This window comes from Micropterus salmoides, unplaced genomic scaffold (assembly GCF_014851395.1).
Source record: "Micropterus salmoides isolate LMB-PRFRI ecotype aquatic unplaced genomic scaffold, ASM1485139v1 Ms_hic_scaffold_11, whole genome shotgun sequence".
Lineage (NCBI taxonomy): Eukaryota > Metazoa > Chordata > Actinopteri > Centrarchiformes > Centrarchidae > Micropterus > Micropterus salmoides.
This window is the reverse complement of record NW_024040152.1, coordinates 31,411,692-31,433,926: the sequence shown is the minus strand read 5'-3', so window position 1 is coordinate 31,433,926 and position 22,235 is coordinate 31,411,692. Positions and strand designations below refer to the sequence as shown.

General features: G+C 39.7%; 1 protein-coding gene across 2 annotated transcripts in view; it reads right to left on the bottom strand.

Moving 5' to 3' along the window:
- Nucleotides 1-2,042: 2,042 nt before the first annotated feature.
- gask1a (golgi associated kinase 1A) overlaps nucleotides 2,043-22,235 on the bottom strand; it is a 56,694-nt gene continuing 36,501 nt past the window's right edge. Inside the window, exons 4-6 of one of the 2 annotated variants that reach the window (XM_038712275.1) lie at nucleotides 9,445-9,567; nucleotides 6,702-6,805; nucleotides 2,043-4,826 (exon numbers count right to left, since the gene is read on the bottom strand). In XM_038712275.1, coding sequence (XP_038568203.1) covers nucleotides 4,622-4,826; nucleotides 6,702-6,805; nucleotides 9,445-9,567 — 432 coding nt within the window. In that variant the 3' untranslated portion in view covers nucleotides 2,043-4,621. Of the gene's footprint in view, nucleotides 4,827-6,701; nucleotides 6,806-9,444; nucleotides 9,568-20,024; nucleotides 20,447-22,235 lie in introns of those variants that run through there. The other variant, XM_038712276.1, reaches the window with a different exon arrangement.

The window sequence follows — 22,235 nt, the reverse complement described above, 5'->3', positions numbered from 1 at the left end:
AAGCAGAGCTAAAAGAGAGTGAATATTAACCTCAAGTGCCTTTTCAGCTTTTGCCCCTCTTTTGGGAACCATGGATATCCGTTACAAATCCTGGTTATCTATCCAATAATTGTTTAGACATCGCCATCCCTAGAGCCAGACTTCTTGTGTGCAAGGCCTAAATTGTGAGCACAATAGAACATACAAGAGGAATTGTGTCACTAGATCTGAGCAACATCTGTCAACTTCCCAGTGTGCCACCTCCGCCTTTTCATCAGCCTAAAAGGTGTTAACTGTGAAACAGATAGGACTGTTACAGCCAGATAAGGGCATATCCCGTTAAAGCCTGCTAATCAAAACTTGTTAGCAAACGCCCTATCACATTTTCAAATACTCAGACCCTGCCAGAAGAGCTGTCGTATTCAAAATCAGGATTTAGTGCTCCAAATGTAGAGCTTAGAAAGGCTGAAAGGGAAACGGATAAGAGAGGAGAAAGGGAACATGAATCAGGGTGTAAATGAAAAAAGAGAACAGCAGAGGCTTGAGGCATTGACCTATCTCTGATCCACTTTCCCTGCTCCATGGTTAGAAGTTGGAGAGCAGCTGAGCTCTCCGCTACGGTCTTTATTTATGGCTCGCTGTCGCCTGCTGTGAAAACATCATTATTAGCTGATGGGCACGAGCAGCGAGTGTGTAAATATTCTTTTAATCGCTGGCGGCCTGCAGCAGTCATCACTACAGCTCCCAGTGTGATGATGTGATGAATAAAGCAGTAATTAGGGAGAGGAGGGGGCTGGGGTTCACATCAAGATGAACATGCTGGCTGTGGAGTTGAATTCTCGGGAAAGGCTTGATGCTCTGACCCTCTGTTCACTTCCTTCATTTACATCATAAATATGCAGTAATACTTTTGTAATGTTTTGTACCAAATGTGTTGTTTTCAAATGCCAGAATGATTTCAGTCATAATTACATCTTCAGAGTTTGCCCCTTGAAATAGAACGGTAGTGTGTTCACCCAGCCTGACAGCTATCTGATGAAAGGCAGACAGTTCAGTCACTCAGGTCTTTTATTATGGGAAGACTGTTTACAAACCCACCAGGTCAGAAGACTATCTTGTTAGTAACTTTAAAAGTTCCATTATAGCCAATGCAGAATATTTATTGCAGCAACAACACTGGTCAAAATGCTTGTGTATAGTGTTGCTGCAGTATTCCTTCACACAAAGCAAAATAGGAAAGGAGAATACGTCTTGGGCTTATGCAATATGAGCAATATTTAGTTGCATGAATGGCTGCCAATCTTGGATTTTAGTGTCCAGCTCTCAAACACAATTAGCCTCTGTTTGCTTCTGTACCTTGTGCATGATATTAACCTTCAAACACAAGTGTCTGAATTCCAAGTGTAAAATCTATACATTATGTTCCTTAAAACAGACTGAAAAATGAAGTGAGCAGAGTACGCACACTATATTTTTTTATAAACTTCATCTTTGATGTACAATTCACTATCAAACATTACAGATGCAGTTTTTAAGTTCAAAACAAAAACAGCGGGAGATTTGTGTGGTTTAAATGGCTGCCTGTGGAGATTCACAAAGCATGTGTCTCAGAGTCAGTGTAGGTTGGCAAAATGGAAGCGTGTCGGCTGTTGGAAGTCGGATGAGCTTTCTGTGTGGATTGGTCTTTAGACTCGTGACCTTGGCATGAGTAAAACCTTGGCTACAGCACTCTGTCTAGCGGCAGAGCTTCAGCAGGTTTATATAGCAGGCTTGGCATCTCTCTGTGCTTTTTAAACATTTTATTCTCCATGCTAATGGTTTTCCTGAGGTCCTGTGGAGCATAATAATTCATGTCAACCAAATCATATACTTCTTTATATTTGAAAATATGATCCTGTTATTGAGTTCACTCATTTCATTTCATTTTAGTAGCTTTCTTTTCTAGCTTTCAACACAAAATCCTACTTTTTTTGAACCACTATCCTTTAGCAGTGCAGCATGCAGGAAATGCAAACCATTTTAATATAAGACAGATCAAGTTGAGATAAAGAGAGGATCACACATTCCTCATTAGAGCCATTTATTCAGTGATGAAAGAGGGAGCCATAGAAAATGTCATTAATCCATGAACTACCAACATGGCTGGAATTGTAATTCAGAGTGTGTAAGGCATAAAACAGCTTCAAGTGATATCATCTGTGCTTTTTCACAAGACTCAAATATCAAAAGAATGTTTTGTGACAGTTCAGCTTTAGAAATGTGTCGCTCACACAGAAAAGCCTGAGCCTCATTCCTTCCCTAATGACACTTAATTTTCTTCCAGTTTTCATCCGTTTTCTTTCATATTTGGCTTCTATAAACTGCTGTGCATTTCAACAGCCACTTTGGAAAAAAAAATAAAAAATCGCAACATTTTATTTGGTCCATTTTTTTCAAAAGGCTTTCAGGATCCGGTCCAGAAGCTATTTGCTGACAGCCATTTTTAATCCCTCGATTAAAAGCAGAAAAGCTTATCTCATAAAAACAGACATCCCAATCAATCACTCGATCTGCTGTGCAAAATATTAAAATAGAAAAAAGATAGACCATGCATCTTCCCACCAAATTGCTTGGAATAAAATCAGTACTTGGCTGTTGTGGAGGAGGAGGGGGGGATAATTTGTCTCACATTTCCTTTCTGTGAGGGGGCATTTGGTGAGATGTTGGAAGACTGAAAGAAAAACATGAATGCGTTTGGAGTGACAAGCTACAGGAGCGTCTCATTTGGTGCAGATGATCAAACAATTAGCATGAATTAGACACTTTGAAAATGAGGGCCTGCATGTGTTGCTGTTGCATTATCCTGAGGTTTATGTTTGTTTCCAGAGCAGACTCATCTGTCGTCTGTGTGCATTCATGAATGAGAACTGTTTGGCTAAGCTGCACTTTTTTAATTGGTACCAAGGTACTGTTTCATTGTCTTATCTGTTATCTGTAGTGATGTCCTTTTCTGCTACACAATGCAGATCTGTTGTAAATAACATGTCAGTAGCACTTTGTAATTGGGCACCATTTATAAAGGGATTATAAACTGCAATTAAGATTTATGAATGGTTAATTAAGCATCATAATGCTTTATAGATCAGCCATTCATCAGAACTACTTTTACATTACCAAATTGCAGACTTCATTAATAATTATGAGAACCATTTATTAATGAATTTAATAATAACTTAATGACTTGACTGGTAATGACACCAGCCAGAAAGATTTTCCATAACCCAAAAGTTGTCCACAAATTATACACTTGTTAAAAGGAACACCTCAGTGGACAGTTGTTCTTAAAGTCCTGTGCTTTATCAGAGGCAGAATTTTATATATTTTGGTTTCATGCCAGCGTCCTAAATCCAGTCAGAATGCTGCTGGTTCTTTGTCTGCTTAAAATTGCAAATATTCAGTTAAATCATTTCATTTTAAACCTATTTGCATTAAACAGTAATTACCACAGGGCCTGACACACAGCACACAAAGAGCTAACCAGTGTTAGCAAATAAACATCCACCAGTGGAAACGTACACTGTGGGCCAGATAACTAATTAGCTAGTCAGCTGCAGCACATCAGCAACAACAGCTTAAAACGTCACATTAACACCACTGCTAACATTGGGTAGGCTCAGCTTGTGAGCCATAGCTAACAAAGGTTTACAGTGTGTCTTGGTGCCCCCAACAGCTTTGCAGGAAATCAAACATGCAAGCTGCCCCCCCCACTCTAAACTGCTAAAAAAGCAGTTCTGATCTTTCATTCACCTTTGACATCATTTTTGAAAGGGATAATTTTTTGATTGCAGTTCACCTTTAAAGGAGACCTATTATGCTTCTCCATATTTTATGACTTATCTACAATGTTACAATGTTGGATGTTCATGTTAAACATGACCAAAGCTTCAAATAATGAGGTTAAAGTATTTATAAGAAATCCCTGTGAGCCAAAACCTCAGATTTCGTCCTGTTCTGAACGCTCTGTTTTGAACTGCTTTTTATAGTAACGTCTCCGTTCTACGACATTCAGACCTAGACTGAGCCGGTGTTCCATATATGGTCATTTGCTCCGCACAGCAAGGGCACAGCAACACTCAGTCTGTCTGTACCGCTCAGTGACAACAACAGCCTGATAACATGCTTCAGGTCTTGGCCAATCAGAAGACAGTGGACTTTGAGAGGGGGGCCTTAAAAAAATATAGGACTGGAAAAGCAGCATAATAGATGGTAATGTAAATGTAAATGCTCCGTACTTGTATAGCGCCTTTCTAGTCTTTTCGACCACTCAAAGCGCTTTTACACTACATCATATACAATAGGTCTCCTTTAACATCTAATATCACCACTGTTGTGTTTTAAAATAATAATAAATGTAATACATTTGTCCACAGACCATGAGGTTGTCATTGTGGATGTTAATTGTAAGCCCTTATTAAAGGGTGTTTTATTTTTTACATGTAAGCTTGTTCCCATTAGCTGATCTGCTGCATTTTTTTGTTATTTATTTGTGCTGCAGAATGTTTACATTCTTTGATTACACTGAAAAAATGTCATCTTGACAATCAGCTAATAAATCTGAACGATGTGTTTTAATTTCTACTTCTGTGTGGTCCGGTCAGCTCAGTCACAGGTCCCTCTTGAGCTGCAGTTTCTTGTCCCTGATGTGCTGGAGCAGAATCTTCCCTCTGTGCTCAACAGTGTGGATGAGAGGCCTGAGGCCGCTGGCTCCGCCTTGGCTTTCCCAGAATTCCCTGTCTGTGTAAAGGGAGTGCAGAAGAAGACTCTCCAGACAGCCTGACTGGAGCACCGACACTGCTCTCTCTGGAAACCTGACAACAGAAACAGCATTAAATTTGATGTGCTGTAGCTTAAGTGACTTGTTAAAAGTCTAGAAAACAAGACTCCTTACCCCATGAGGCAGTAATGCCCTATACACAGTACAATACTGTGTAAGACTGTTGGACAGAAAACAGCTCTGTTTTGTTTTTCTTCTCACCTTATCACTATGTCTGGTTCTAAAGCAAGTCCAGTTGCCTTTAACTTAGCACTTCTAGATAAGCTTTATCACTAGAATTGCTCAAAGCAACGGGTTTATTTATGCAGCACATTTTTTAAATGCTTCAGTAATTCAAGATAAGATGCCTGCCTTTGGTGTGAGAGACCCGGGTTCAATTCCCACAGTGACACATACACTAATGTGTGCCTGAGCAAGACACTTAACCCCTCGTTGCTCCAGAGGCGTGCAACTTCTGACATGTACAGCAATTGTAAGTTGCTTTGGATAAAAGCGACAGCTAAATGTAATGTACTACATTTTATATCAATCTTGCTAATTTGTCAAGATATTGAATCTCAACTGGGGGTGTGAAAGTGTGCACTGTCATGTTCATTTGTACAGTTGATTGCATATAGCCCCCTCTATAACATCAGGCTTTATGCATTGACTATGAGCACACAGACGATGTATAAAAACTTTTGGATGGTACAAACTGGTTCATATTGCCATCTTTCAGCACCTCCTCTAGTACAGCAATAGAGTAATGTGGCTGTGTCTCAAAGTACTTTTCCCCACAGTACATTCCAATTTGAAAGAATCATAATATCCACAATATTGCTTAACACAACATATAGATTTGATATAACGGATGGCTCTAAATACCTAGCCACTGTTGCCGAGGCGCAGACCAGAGCTGTAGCAAATTTGGCACTTTGGCATAACAATTGGAAACAAAACAGTGTGCCTTAATTGCTGAATGCCAGCACAATTGACACTCAATCAAAGAGTGATTTCATCTGCTGGATGTGTTACTGGGTTTTTACAACATGCAATCTTTAGCTTCTCCTGTGATTGGATGTTTGTTAGGAGTACTGTCTCTTTGTATGTGCACAAGCTTGTACATTTGACTTTGACTTGACCCATTTGGTTATCTTTTGTACTGATGATTCAACCGAGAGACTTTTATGTCCGTTCAAGCCTGGGAAGTGCTCCAGTTTCCAGTAACCTGACAACGTCTAAGCAGAAAATGAATTGGACTTTCTCTTGCAGAACACTAGATTCCTGAAATAACTTGGAAACTACTGGGGAAAAAAAACAATAGTGAATGGGTCCTTTTCAGTTCATGCAAACAACATGTCAAATCTAAGAAAGACACCCTTGAGCAAGGTTTATAAAAATGCTCTCCAAGAAGTTGTTAGATTGAGAAGCAACTGAAATGAGTCACTCTCCACCTCTGGAAAACAACCAATTTTCCTTTTATTTTGCTCCATATTATTCAGTGATGAGAAACACTTTATCATTCTATTTCAATTCAGTTTCACGTCCAGGCTTAAGATATTTAAGAGCATTTTTATAGAGCGGCTTAGTAATCCTAAGTGACAGACAAAGGGGAATTTCTATCAGACCTGATTCATTCAGCATATTGAATAGCAGGCTAATTGAATGCACACTAATCTAATCAGACAGACATTGTAACAAAACCCTAACAAGCTTCCAGTGGACGTTTCTGTGCTGCTGATTTGAAAGCTGTTCACCAGGGAAATATGTTGTTGGGTGTGTTTTATTTTCTCCTGAAACATTTGCTCACATCAGTGTCTGTGCCTGCTGTGAGCCCAAATTAGTTTCTGACTCTGTGTGGTGTAATTTATTGAACCTGGAAGGAAGCACAACAAACTCTCAGATGTGCATCCTCCTGCTTTAAACTCACTCATCAATGCCCTCAACCAGCCTGAAGTTGAGGTTGTCATGGGACTGCTGCGGTCTGCCGGCGTTGTCTATGAACACCAATCTGGAGGGATCTGCCTTCCTCACCTGGACACACACACACACACACACACATACAGTCAGGAGGAAACACAGGTGACACAAAATGTAATTTGACGGTGAGTTTAGGTTGTCATCCTTTTCTTCTTGTTTTTTATTTAATACTTTTTGAATAACCAAATTAAGATAACACTAAACTGTTTTAAATATTATTGATAGGATACACACAAGTGAAAATGTTTATTACAATTTTGTTTAGTTATGGACATTTTAACACACAGCATGTTTATACAATGTTGTTTAACAGGCAATCCAGAATATATCTTTCCACCTCTGTCGTGCATCACAACTAGATTTCCCACGGTCCAACATCTTTCACTGTTTATCTTGCACTCCATTTAGCTACAAGGTGGTAAAAAACCATCCGGCAGTGCTGACGCAACATCCAGAGGATGAATTTATAATCACTTCATTATTAAACACAGCTGCTAGCTGTCCTCTAACACGCTGGATGCCCCTCCCTAACTGAACAGAGTATCCATAACAGCCTGTAACTTCCTGAAACCAACAGTCCAGCGTTTACACCCACTCCACACCTCATGTGAGGCGAGAAAGGAGCCAAGGTCTGAACATCTCTCTCTAGCTCTCTTAAGAAGCTTCTGGCTGTTTTGAACGACTATCAGCACTCAACATTGTGTTACCTAAATGTCAACAAAATGCAATCTGTACAACATATTTATTGGAGAGCACTGATTAGTAGTTTGCGTGCATGAACTGTAAATTTGCACACACAAATGGATTTGTTTCTCTCCATGACACCTGCCAGGTTTTGTAACTACAAGCAGAGAGAGGTAGTAAAATCATTTTGGATGAATTTTCTAAGGAAGATATTTTGACAGATAGTATCATAGTAGGAAAAGCACAGGTCTAAAGAATAAATTGAATGATGGCTGGATTCCGTTTAACTGCTTCAGGGTCCTGGTACTGTGCATGCTGGCTCACTGTCATACTGTCATGGCTTACTGACCATCGTTAATGTTATTAGAAACACCTGTGCTTGTCCTTCTATGACAAGTCAAATATAGCCGCAAGCATCGATGAAAGGGTTCAAACCTTCCTGGAAGTTTAGTGTTGATTGGACAAACATTTTCTCATTTGAAGCCTGATTTGCGGAATGACTTGCAGTTTTTTTGTATTTATAGCTTCCCCCTAGTGTTCCATTTGAATGAAACTTTCAGGGCATGTTTCCGTTAGTTATGAGGACATATCCTGTAAGATTTGTGATGATTGGAGAATGAATATCTTATTTATATTCTGATTTGTGTCGTGCCACACCCATTTCTTGCATTTGTAGCGCCCCCTTGTGGCCGGTTTGAATAAAACTTTGCACATGCAAGTTTTTTTTTTTTATTTAAATGGCGGGAAATTTTTGTAGGCAGACCTAAATGTTCCTTGAGGCTTTTTGTAGACAACATTGAGCTGTACCTGTGTGACAAATTTCAAGTCCACCGGACTTCAATCGAAAATCAACTTTTTAAGGGCGTACTCACACTAGGCCCGGTTAGCTTGTACTGTGCCCGAGCACAATTATCCCCCCTCCCCCCTCCCCCACTGGCCTGCGATCACATTGCGCCTAACTATCCGAGCCGGAGCACGTTTACATCATCACTCCAGTGTTTCCCATACACTGATTTATTTGTGTCAGCCCGCCAAAGTATGACACTGAGCGCCACATAGCCTATTGATTTTTTGTTGGCCTGGCTACTTAAAATCGTATTTGATTGCAGAGCTGCGGGCAGCGGACATATTCGCTCAGCACCTCGTCTCACTCGCTCGCTCACTTCCTCTGTCTCTCATGAACACTGCTGCACACAACATAAAGCGGTCAATGTCGGAGACCCACCTTAAAGAAAGTCAAACGAAACAGACTCTCAGGGTTCAACGTGCTCGGGCACGGTACAAATCGCCTAGTGTGAGTCCACCCTAAGCCTTAATTACAGCGCCACCATCTGGTCTATTGGGCTAATATTTCTATAGAAGCACACCCTTTCCAGTTATTCCTCCAAGTTTCATGTTTCTAGCTTATTCCAGCTCACAAGAATGTGAACCACGGCATAAACAAAAATGTAATAATAATAATAATAATATTACAGCACAAACAACAACTTTGTGGTTTGAACCCTAATAAGATTATTCAAATTCCAACTTCATGCCCTCTAGGCCTTTAAGTCAACTGCAGAATGAAAAAAGAGCCTGCTGTGATTTTCACACAGACAGGCTTCATCTGTTCTTCCATAATGCAGCAAACAAATCATATGTAACATCATTAGCACTCTAATCCACCTCAGAAACACCTGCCAGCCTGAGAGCTCGTTCGCTAGCTATGAACAACTCATACATTAATATAGCTGGAAGTATAATGTATGCTTCTGTTGTATCATTTAAATATAGATCCATTCTCCTGTGTCGTCATGATAGAAGCAGCAACAAAATGTTGTGCAACAAAAAAACAAGCAGGGAAGCGGGGGTGGATTTTGTTTTCTTCATTCCCTCAGATATGATGAATAATGACATTAACAGAGAACAGTAACATTTATTTCAGGATATAAATAATTTTGTTAATGGCACAAAGAGAGGTTTACTGTCTGTGGAGTTGAAATACCATTAGTAGTGATTGCGATACGCACCAGGATGTGAACCAGCAGCAGGTCCTTGGTGTTGCCACACTTTGCGTGCAGCATGTTCTCCACACAGAGTTCTGTCGGTTCAGGTGTGAAACCACAGCAGTACCTGTCCAGACGGTCATTTACCTGCCCAACAGACAAAGAACACACATGAAGTCGAAAACGATGTGGGCTTTGTAGATCATTGCCAGACCTGGTCTGATTCAGAGAGACGGCATCCATCCCACTTGGGAAGGAGCAGCTCTCATTTCTAGAAATCTGGCCAAGTTTATTAGTGGACCAAATCCATGACAACCCAGAGTTGAGACCAGGAGGCAGAGTCGCAGTTTAACACACTTCTCTGCCGTTCTAATGATTTGAAATTATTTAAATCAAAGGTAAACAGAAGAGGAGCTGTGCATAAAAAACTCAAGAGCAATAGTGCAAACAAATAGGAAAATTAAATGTGGACTCTTAAACATCAGATCTCTCTCTTCTAAAGGTGTGCTAGTAAATTAACTAATATCAGATTATAATATTGATTTATTTTGTCTTACTGAAACCTGGCTGGGTGATGGAGAATATGTTAGCCTAAATGAATCCACCCCTCCCAGTCATATTAATACTCACATTCCTCGAAGCACAGACAGAGCAGGTGGAGTTGCAGCTATCTTCGACTCTAGTCTACTAATCAGCTCTAAACCTAAACTAAACTATAACTCATTTGAAAGCCTTGTTCTTAGTCTTTCGAACCCAAGTTGGAAATCACTGCAACCAATTCTTTTCGTTATAGTGTACCGAGCACCTGGTCCGTACTCTGAATTCTTATCTGAATTTGCAGAGTTTTTGTCAACTTTAGTTATTATAGTAGGGGATTGACAGCTTCAGTACTGCGTTTATCTCTCTGTTAGATTCCATTGTTTTAACCACACCCTCGACCTTGTTTTGGTGTATGGTATTGAAACTGAACATTTAATAGTGTTCCCACAGAATCCCTCTTTGTCTGACCACTGTTTGATAACTTTTGAGTTTGTATTACTGAACTACACGCCATGGGCAAGATCTGTCTGTCTGATAGATATCAACAGGCTATGTACCACAGTACTTTAAAGTAGCTGTAATTAAACCTCTTCTGAAAAAGCCCAAACTTGATCCAGTTTTTTAGCCAACTACAGACCTATATCTAACCTTCTATTTCTCTCTAAGATCCTGGCGAAAGCAATTGCCAAACAGCTGTGTGACTTTTTACATAGGAATAGTTTATTTGGGGATTTTCAGTCAGGATTTAGAGCTCATCATAGCACAGAGACAGCACTGGTGAAAATTACTAATGACCTCCTAATTGCATCAGACAAAGGATTCATCTCTCTACCGGTTTTATTAGATCTTAGTGCTGCATTTGATACCATTGACCATCAGATCCTATTGCAGAGACTGGAATATTTCATTGGCATTAAAGGAACCGCTCTAAGCTGGTTTAAGTCCTATTTATCAGATCGATTTCAGTTTGTACATGTTAACGATGAGTCCTCCATGCACGCCAAAGTTAGTCATAGAGTTCCTGAAGGATCTGTCCTCGGACCAATCCTCTTCACTTTATATATGCTTCCCTTAGGCAATATTATCAGGAAACATTCCATAAGCTTTCATTGTTATGCAGATGATACTCAGTTATATCTATCGATCAAGCCAGATGAAACTCATCAGTTAGCTAAACTTCAAATGTGGCTTCAGGATGTTAAAACCCGGATGACCTGTAATTTTCTAATGTTAAACTCAAATAAAACTGAAGTTATTGTTCTGGGGCCTAAGCACCTCTGTGACGCATTATCTAAAGATATAGTTTCCCTTGATGGCATCGCCCTGGCCTCCAGCACCACTGTGAGGAATCTTGGAGTTATCTTTGATCAGGACATGTCGTTTAAGTCTCACATTAAGCAAATTTCAAGGACCGCCTTTTTTCACCTACGTAATATTGCAAAAATCAGGAACATCCTGTCTAAAAATGATACAGAAAAACTAGTCCATGCATTTGTTACTTCTAGGCTGGATTACTGCAATTCCTTATTATCAGGCTGCTCGAAAAAGTCCATTAAGACTCTTCAGCTGATCCAGAATGCTGCAGCACGTGTTCTGACAGGAACCAGGAATTTCTCCTGTCCTAGCTTCTTTGCATTGTGCTTCCAGTAAAATCCAGAATAGAATTTAAAATCATTCTTCTTACCTACAAAGCTCTTAATGGTCAGGCACCATCTTATCTTAAAGAGCTCATAGTACCTTACTACCCCACCAGAGCACTGCGCTCCCAGAATGCAGGGTTACTTGTGGTTCCTAGAGCTCCTCTCCTGTGGAACCAGGTTCCAGTTTGGGTTCAGGAGGCAGACACCATCTCCACATTTAAGACTAGGCTTAAGACTTTCCTCTTTGATAAAGCTTATAGTTAGGGCTGGCTCAGGTGAGTCCTGAACCATCCCTTAGTTATGCTGCTATAGGCCTAGACTGCCGGGGAATTTCCCATGATGCACTGAGCTCCTTTCTCCTCTACTTTCTCTCCCTCTGTATGCAACCTCATCTCATTATAGCATGTTACTAACTCGACTTCTCCCCTTTCCCGTAGTCTTGTGCTTTCTCGTCCCTCTCCTCTCTCCTTCTATCACTTCCTGCAGGTGTTTCTGGCTCTGGAGCTGTGGAGTCTGGATCTGTGGTTGCGGGTCACCTGCTGCCCCCGTGTTCCTGCTCGACACCCTCTGCTACAACAATTATTGTTACTAGTCCTTTTGTTATTATTGTAATTATAATCATTAACATTACGATTATTATCATAAATTAAATATAAATATCTGTACCATTATTCATTCAGTCTATAGCAACATCACCTTTACTGTCTATACCTCTGTGTATATATTGTGTAGGCTGCCTCCCTCCCCTCTCTCTCTCCTTCCATCCCCCTCCCTCTTTCTCTATGTTCCTCTCTCTCTTTCTCCCTCTCTCTCCCCTCCAACCGGTGGAGGCAGATGGCCGCCCACCCTGAACCATGGTTCCGCTCGAGGTTACTGCCTCTTAAAAGGAAGTTTTTCCTTGCCTCTGTCGCCTAGTGCTTGCTCTTGGTGGGAACTGCTCTTTTATGAAAAGCGCTCAGAGATAACTGTTGTTGTGATTTGGCGCTATATAAATAAAACTGAATTGAATTGAATGAAGTCGTAAGCTTTGACAGTGTGAGTTAAAGCTGATATTTTTTGCTGTTGACACAAGGGCATTGTTTCCATGCTGCATCCAGGCTGCACTTAATCTCCTCCTGATGGAAGATGTTAAGGCCGTACACTTCCTGAAAAGAAGATTTCATCTATATGTTTTATTTACAGTTAATATTCTACGAAAAAGACATCAATCAGAGATAAGGAAGGAAAGGTCAGTGCTTTTCTTGGTAAAGATGCAAATACATTCTCTGCCAATGAAACTAAATGTAATGTAATGTAATGTAAATTTAAGCTGGGTCAGTGGACCTATGACAAAGCGGTTCACACTAAATTTCAAGTTGTAAGACTACAGTTATAAGAAAAATTATAACCATTTTCATGACATTATGTTATTTTCTGGATTTATATAAATGTATGTAAATGCTGGAATTAGCATTCACATAGTTTCAGGTTTTTCTTTTCTTTTTTGACAGTGAGATGTGGAATAAAGATCAGTAAAAAGGCCATAAGGCAAAAAGCTTTTGATTTGTTTGCACCGATTCCCTGTAAATCATGTTGAAACAAGCAGCCAGTTTTGGCTCATCATCCCAGTCAGTGATCTGCGTCTGAAGCCGAGTCTGACAGATTATCTCATGCAGTTATCAGTGTGAAAACAGATGAAAACCACATTAACTCCCTGTGGTGATGTGAAATCACATGAAGATCAGTTGTAACAAACAAGGATAGTTTAAATGACTAGGGACAAACTGAAATTTATAACAAAAATCATAGCCTGCGAATATTATACAAATAATTAGTGTTGAGTTAGGCACGTCTCAGGACATGCCTGTGGTTTGGAGAAATTCCACTTTAAATGACATCTGCTCAAGAGACTTTAACACTACTGATATCTCAGTCTGATGTCTGACTTCACAGTTTAATATAAAATTCCTGTGTGGACTTTACTTTAAACTGCATTCACAGACAGTACACATACTGTTCTACTTCAGTCTTTGCATAGTTAGTATTTAAATAAGTTCAATTAAAGTTTAATTTCTGTTTAATCAGATCTAAAGCCAAAAGCAAGTTAAAGCATTAATTATAACTTGTTTGCATAGTTTTAGCCATCACTCCTATTGCTCTGATAATATTTTATGAACATGATAATGTGTGAGTACTTTAAGACTACTGGGAAATTCAATTCCATGTATGTTAACATTCTTGGCAAGCTGTTAGTTGAATCTGTTTCTGATTCCAACTAATCTGGGAACACAGCGATATCTGACGGGCAACAAACACGACAGTTTATTATGATTAGCTACACCACTTAATTTGAAAGTGAAACTGAAAATATCAGTAACAATCCCCCCAATGATCAAGAGAACTGTGTGCGCACACAACCCCGCTGTACAGCAGATCAGAGTTGAGGCCGAAAGACGATTTGTAAATGATCACGGATGTTCAAACAGAGTTTTGGACTCAAGCCCAATGAGAAAAAATAATGTTGTGAAAACAGATCTTCTAACAATTGAGATACTTTCAATAACTCCAACACTGCTGCCAATCACATTACAGATCACCCTGGGCTACAATATATAACAATAATTTTCATTTTTAAGTAATGTCATTTTTAAGTAATTTTTTTATCATGGCCTTCAATTTGGTAAAGTGTGCATGATGACTTGTTTAGGACTCGGAACACATTTTGAACTTTGACTTGTGACAATGACTTTCCCATCAGTGCTTACAATGGACAGTTCGAGTAATAATTGCGTTAATTTTATTTGTTTTCTCTTCTAAATAGAATCCCTAATCCCTAATGTGTTTAAAGCCTAACTGGACCCCTCACAGCTCCTGTTTCGTGCCCCGTCTGATGTCTTTTAAGCAATGCCACTGCATTCACAGATCTCAGCAATTAACTTATTGAGATCATGATTGATAGGATTGATGATCAAAACTATACCCAAGTTGTAATAAACACAAATGATCCTCCAAATCTTTTGGTGACTTTATACTATACAGTAGCCAACCCGATAAAACAACCCGTCACGGTGTGGGTAGGGATGTATGAACTTGTGCTGGCTGCTGTGGAGAAACAGAGCCTTCAGTCAGCTCTTCCATGCTACAGCCGGTGAAATGATTATCAATACGAGAAGATCTTGTCAGTGCGAGAGCCATGTGATTCACTCCCTGCTGTTAAAGTTAAAGTGTGAGAACTGACACGCCGAGAAGCAAACAGATGCAACTTTTTGATGAAATCTGCCCTCAGGTCCACTGCAGGGCTTGGCTGTTTGCTCTCCATCTGTGTATATGTATAATGTACCTTTTGTGTGCATCACACACAACCTCGGTGCCCTCGGGTCTGTGCGCGTTATTGTGCAGTAGAGCTGCACCTCCACTATTTTCTTCTCACTTGTGTGGCGCTTTTAGGAGACTTCTCACCCTGCTGCCACATTTCCCTCCCACACTGGAATACACTTAATTTGAGTTTGGTCCAACAGCCTTGTGGAGACTGAGCCAATATTGACTTACACTGACACTGAACACCAGGAAGCCTCAGAGAAAGACAAGACATGGTGCTCTGCTGTGGTCAGAGTCAACACAAAATTAAAGTGGAACAAACTATAAAGTGTGTGGAAATACATTTTGACTGAAAGTCTCTATACTCAGCACAATGATGCACTGTTTGATCTGATGTTTGCTAGGACTGTTAACATTGTTCTTTCAACTCAACCTTATTTCACCTCGTCTGCATACAAAATCTCTCCTCCATCAGGATGCTCTGTGTTTAAATGTCCTTGTTTCAGTGTTTGGTGCTAAGCACTTGTTGCTGAGCTGTTTCTTCATTGAACTTTTCAATGTTCAAACCGTGTGGCCAGTATATGCTGCCTTTTATTTTCTTTAAAGGGTGACTACGTTTTTTCAACATGGACCTTATTTTCCCATGTTTTTATGTCTATGTGTCTACTGTGACTAATAGGGACAACATTTTTTTGAAATTAGTCCAGTGAGGTGCAGTCAGCAGCAGTGAGACAGAGCTGCAACGTAATCCTTGCGGTCAATTGCGCCCCACCAAAGTATGTCCACCAAAGACTCAGATTGTTATTACAACATTATGGAAAGGTTCCTACAAAGATAGTTTTTTTAAAGAGAAAGTGGCTGATTGATTTTGTTTACAGTTATGTGTGGATACATGAAGGTAAGAAAGATTATGTTCCTTTATAGGTTACACCATTACATTTAGGTGCTGAAGTTAACATTTGTGTGGATTCATGGTGAGCTTTATGCCTGATCAGAAGTCTTCAAAGTTTGTTTCCACCTCCTTGTCTTATCCAGTACAGTCCCAAACGGTTCTGTAGCCTATATGTCAGATGGTCTGAAGGGGATACTACCATATATTACATTAACACAATTGTGTTGTATTTATTTGTTGTTGTTTGATATCTATTTGTTACTGCTGGCTGTGTGTGATCCAAATTGCCCCTCGGGTATAACAAAGTGACCTTGAATTTTAACACCACATACCCTCTTTCTCACACCCTGATGTGACCTGAGGTAAAATGCCTGACAGAGCCTACCATAAATTACAAGATTGCATTCCTGAATCATGTTCCTTCCTTTAAGCCCCAGTCTGAAATAATGTGAATTAGGTGTCCAATCGTTCGGTCATCTAGCCAATATAATTTGGCAATTTTTCCAAGAATAGTCCAATTCCAATATCTGTACGTTGTAAGATTAACAAGTTATAATTTATGGATTTAACACCTTGTTTATCAGGTGCGAGAGTCACCTGCATCTGGGCTCCTTCACGGCAGAGCCTGAGCTGATTATTTTCTTTATCATATATTTCTCATTAATGCAAAATATATTCAGTTATTAGCAGGTATTTAGCTATAAATAAATGTCCTCATTTATCAGTTGAAGAAGTTGCCTCTTATGAGGCTGATCAATTTTATGATTTATTAGATTTATTTATTTTCCTTCAAATGAAAGTGGTGCCCCAAACTTTTAACGAGTGCACAGATTTAATTTTGAAAGTAGTCATGCTAGAAATCCATAAATCTTGCTTCAAATCTTCCAGTTAACACTCAGCTCCATTTAAAGGAATACTTCAGCATTTAGGGAAATACACTTATTTGCTTTCTTGCCAAATGTTAATCTGGCCCAATAAATTCACAAATTGTCGTATTTACACTCAGGTTTTTATAAGGATTAAAGAAACTGTTTACATTTAAGAGTCTAAATTCTTTTACTTAAATAAAACATTTCTGCATCCCTCCATTGGAAAGGCTCTCTGAAAGACAAAATTATATTTGTGATGTTTGTTCCACCCAACGCTTTTATGTGGTGGGTGGGCATCATCTAATGTGCTGCTGGAAGGGCTTCAGACAGTCTTGTTTGACCATGATCACACTTTTAACTGATTTCAGACTTTAATCTGAGATCATCACTAACATGCTGAGCTTGCTGAGTTTTTTCCCTCACAGCTGCAGCAGGAACCGCTAGCAGTCTGAAGCAGAGTACCTTTCATCTTGTCACCTTATCCTCAGTTTCCCTTTCCTCCCCAGGGTGTCCTCCACTGTCAGTGTGTGTGTGTGTGTATTTGTGAGGGAGAGAATGAGTGAGGGTTTGTCCTTCACACTGCTCTTCCTGTGCCTTTGGTGTTTGGTTCCCTGCTATCAGAGCCCAGGGAGGTGTTAAGGGAGCAGGTAGGAACAAGTGTTCAGAGGCACGCTCATCGGCTCTCAGCAAATCAATAGGAGGCTATTAGAGCTTGGCCCTGTTACAGGAATTGACTTCTGGCAGCGAGGGGGAGAGAGCTGCCTCATGGGTTATTCATATTCAACCCCACACACACTGTAGATGGGTGTTAGATACACATTCCATCTCAGTGTGTCGACAGAACAAAGCAGGACAAAATTACTACTGCAGGTTGAGAAATCAGCGCTCAGGTCTGCAGCCTCTGTAGTGTAAGTGGAGTGCGTCAGAGCAAGCTCTACCTTGAGGAGGTGAAATATGAAAATACCAGTAAAATGTTGAACAACATTCCTGCTGGAAGACAGCCAGAAATACCTTTAATGTACGACAGCATCACTAAGCAAAGACACATAAATTCAGAGGATGAAGACAGCCAGATACCCAAATAATACGTTTGTGGAGCCACAGTAGTCATGCTGAACACTCTCAGTGAAAAACATGATTATTATTTAGTTCCTGTGGAATTTGAGATCAATTCTTCTTGATGAATTGGGTTTGATTTTTCCCAGTCACTTTGACATGATGAACTCACAACAACAACACGTTGATTAGGGATATTGCAAATTACAGTTATTTTCAATATAGAATAATGTGACAATTTCTCAAATTAATTGACTGATTGTTATGTTTAGAACTTCCAAGAACCCGAAGTAATGGCTTCAATTGTTTTTTTGTTTTGTTTTTTTTTACAACCAACAACCCCAAACTCAAACTTGTGCCATTTTTCCATTACCAGTACCAGCTCAACTCGCCTCGACTCGCCCGTTTTCCATTGCAGATACCCAGAGATAGTACCCCTCAATGTAGCTGGTCGCCATAGCAACGCTACACACAACTGCCGATGTAATTTTCAGTGCGGCACACACACCAGCGACCCACACAGCTGTCTCTTGATTTAAGTTAAAACGTTTCAACATTCCTCAGAATGTAAAGACAGATAAGCGGTATGAAAAGCTTCCAGCTGTGTTTTCCTCTGCCGTTGTTGCTGCAGCGGTCTGTGTGACGGCGGGAGCAGAAGGCTCTGTGAGCGGCCGGCTGGCCGGCCTCACACGCTCCTCCCGCGGGTTGGCGCAGGCTTCCCCCGCAGCCACTTGCGGAGCTCAAAACATCTCAGAAGTGGATTTAGTGATGAAATAACGTATGAAAATTGTAAAATATAAAACTTTCTGTTGCTGGCCTCTGTCTGGCGCACGCAATGATGATACAGTGAATAGTGACGATTCTCTCTGATCAGTCAGCAGTCTGCTGTGTTTTCACGTCACATTTTAGTATCGCCTCAGCTGGCTTGGAACCTCGACGGAGCTGATACGAAAAAAAGTACCTGGAATCAGGTACAGGTGCAACTTTTTCACAGTGGAAAACCAAACAAAGGCAAGTAGAGTCGAGTCGAGGCGAGCTGGTACGGTGCAGTGGAAAAGGGGTTATTTGCTATTAGTATTTTATCATATATTATCACGACAAAGACAAACTATCAAAACAGATTAATCTTCTGTCAATTGACTTATTAATTAATTGAATAATCATTTTAGTTGTATAGAGTCACTTGTTCCATACAAATCCCTATCAAATACTACCACGACCTAATAGAGAGAACTAGGGAAGCACGTATACCAATTTGTACATACACCACATTTTTTGAGAGAAAAATGTTATGTTGCCTTATTTTTCCACTCCAGCAATAGCCTATATTAATTCCAAACTACACTACTGTATATATATTGTCCTGTGAAATTATAATGGTTTCTCCACCTCCTGCTGTGACCTGTGCATTATTCAATATCAATGATATAGTATGTATATATGTATATATAGTGTACATGTAACTCTTATTCCTATTTAGTTCTATTATATTCTGTATTTTTCTGTTCTATTTTCATTTAATGTGTATTTTCTTTAGCTTTTGTGTATATCTGGAGCTGCTATAACAAGTACATTTCCCCAGTGTGGGTTCAATAAAGTCTATCTTGTCTTAATTTCTCAAAAGAGCTGGGTATGGGAGGAGCTGCTGGTTCCACAAGTGTTATCCCCATTTCAAATCTTTAAACTAAATCCTAAATATTACTAGGAATAAACTATATCAGGCTTAGATACACACACAATATTTGATTTGGATTTTTTTAAATGAGACTTGTTAAAAAAGGAAAACATTGAATATCAGCAGACTCATCCTTTAAAAGTATTACTATTCATTAAAAGACTGTGAGGTTGACAATACACTTAAGCCATGCTCAGGCTGAACCTGTGCATGAACAACCTCCTTTATTTGCCAAACCAAATCAAGCAATTCTTGCTCAGATGTCTTGCATGGCAAAAAAGTGCAGAGCAATTGTTGTGGTTTTAGTCCATGGTGGCGCACACATTAACCTCTCTGACATTACAACAAAATCACAAAACCCCTCTCAAGTACAAACACCAGCAGATGTTCTCTCCAACAGCAACACTTTGTCTCATGATAACTCAATTAGCTAAAAAACACTAGCAACAGGTAGCATGACAGTAGATGCATCATTTTATGTGAATCTTTGAAGTAGTAAATAATTCTGTGTTTTGTGTAATATTGTTTTGGTTGTGTGTGTGTATTTATATATATATATTATTGGTGATAATATAAGAAATGTGTACATTGTCTTATTTTACAGTGAATAAAGTTCCCATTATGAAATACAGTAAGAATTGTAAGTCTTTATAAAATGTACAACAGTACACAACAGGAAGTTAACAAAATGCAAGAGGAAAACAGCAAAAGCTTCACTGTACTTTATCTTTGCCATCGAATAACTCACAAATAAACTACAGTAAATGAAAATTGCAAGGAAAACAAAAGTCAGAACTGTAAAAATAAAACAAATTTAGTTCATTGGTCTCTTGCATCTGTGTAGCAGCACTCCATCAGAGGATATCACTGCACACGTGGTAACATTGGCACTCCTTTGGCGTGGGACACCCACTTTAGCTCTTTTGCCAATCAAATTCTGTCCCCGCCAGCATGTTTTGGCCAAGTCCACGTAGATAAAAACATGGTGTGTGTGATGGGCTTCCAGCTCCATGACTCTCTAAAAGAAATCCCCCCTGTGGGGGTTTGTCATTGGGTCCTAAAGAAGAAATACAAGAATTAGCCTACACACAAGCAGTAGATTTTAATTTTGGTAATATGCAGTTATGCCTTTTTTTTATTCATATTTTCCATGTTGGTTCACTGGAAGATTCTGACAATTGATGCCACCGTTGAGCGGGCCACATTTGGCTGCTCTCTGAGACCAGTCTCTTTCAACGATAGCCCATGGTTGTTTACCTGGTGACCACAGTAGCCCTAATGTCATCAGAGACTACAGCTCTTGGTCATCTCTGCTGTTGTCTTACACTGCCACGCATGCAGAATCCTCTTCCTCTCCGTACCACCGTTTCTCCTGCGTCTCTTGCAGGCGCCATTTTGAAGTGGAGGTATAACAAAACATTCCAAAGATGTTTCCTTTTTATAGGTAGTAAAGAGATCCCTAGGTGAAAAGAACAGTGTAGGGCTCTAACTGAGATGGGAATGACCTGTCGTTGGTATCATTTACATAATTTCAATCAATACTGACCCCGAATAGTCGAAGATTCGATGCTTCGATGGGCGGAGCCTGATTTGACTGTCAATCTCACAGTCGAAGCTTCGCGGCGAAACAAGGATCATGCCATTTTGATAATATGGGGGAGCTCAGCGTCTGATTTTACATAGAATTACCAGTTTTCTCCCAATAAGTTAATATCCAGCCTATTACAATATACACATTTCAACGTTTAATGCTGTAAATAAACATGTGAAAAGAATACAACTTTCAAAAAATGTTTTTAAAGTGCATAAATAAATCCAAAATTGTAACCCTAACCCTGGGTTGTCAGTGCGCATGTGTAGGCGCAGCGTGTATGTGTGTAGTGGCAGAAGAGGAACACTTGCTGAAGAGACCGAGCTTCACTGGTGATGTGCCGAGTTTTTCCGCACCTCACGGGACTTTCAGATAATTTATCATCGTGCTGAACCACACAAAGAACATTATATTGTTTTCAAATAGCCGGCTACTTGAAATAGACCAGCGAGGAACCGCAATGTGCACGCAGTTGTCGGCAGCACGGCATGCACGCAAATCTCTGCACAAGACGGGGGAATGACAGAACTACTGTAACCCCCCCGGCACAAAAACACACATGATTTGACTATCAGTCGACTATAGGCAGGACTTGATGATTCTGATTCGACTATTCTTAGTCGGAGACAGCCCTAATCAATACTACGTCACTATTTGTCTCCATAACCATCTTCTTTATGATTTTGAATGTATTTCAATTGGGTTTTTAATTTGGCAAATTGCTGGCAAATGGAATGTATATAAGTAAATAAATTAAATAACAGTTTTGAAAAGACTATTTAAGCATTTGCAAAATTGGCTGTGGATACACATGGTTTTTCTGGTGGTTGAGTGAGAAAAGAATTCATGAATTTTGAAAGCTGTGGTCATTGAATGTCTTTTGTGTTAAATCAATGCATTTTATTACAGCAAGGCAAGAGTCAGTCTCAGTTTGGTCCACATATACTTCTGTTGTGCTCACCGTGTGAAGAGTTTTGAAAAAGTAAACTCAGTACTGAAAAATACTTGTTAGCGATTGTAAAAACTGTAATACAGCGGTAATAACATGTGTACATGTATCAATTAATCTTCAGAAATGGCAACACAACTGTAGGTACGCAACCTTCTGTGCTTTCAAACAAGTCAGATTGGTGAATGATAAAATACAGATTCCACATTTATACAGTGGAATAATGTGTGTTCTGAGCTTTATCAAAGCTGCTGGAACCTTTCTTTTACTTTAAGCAGAACTCAAACACCATTTCCTTGGGATTAT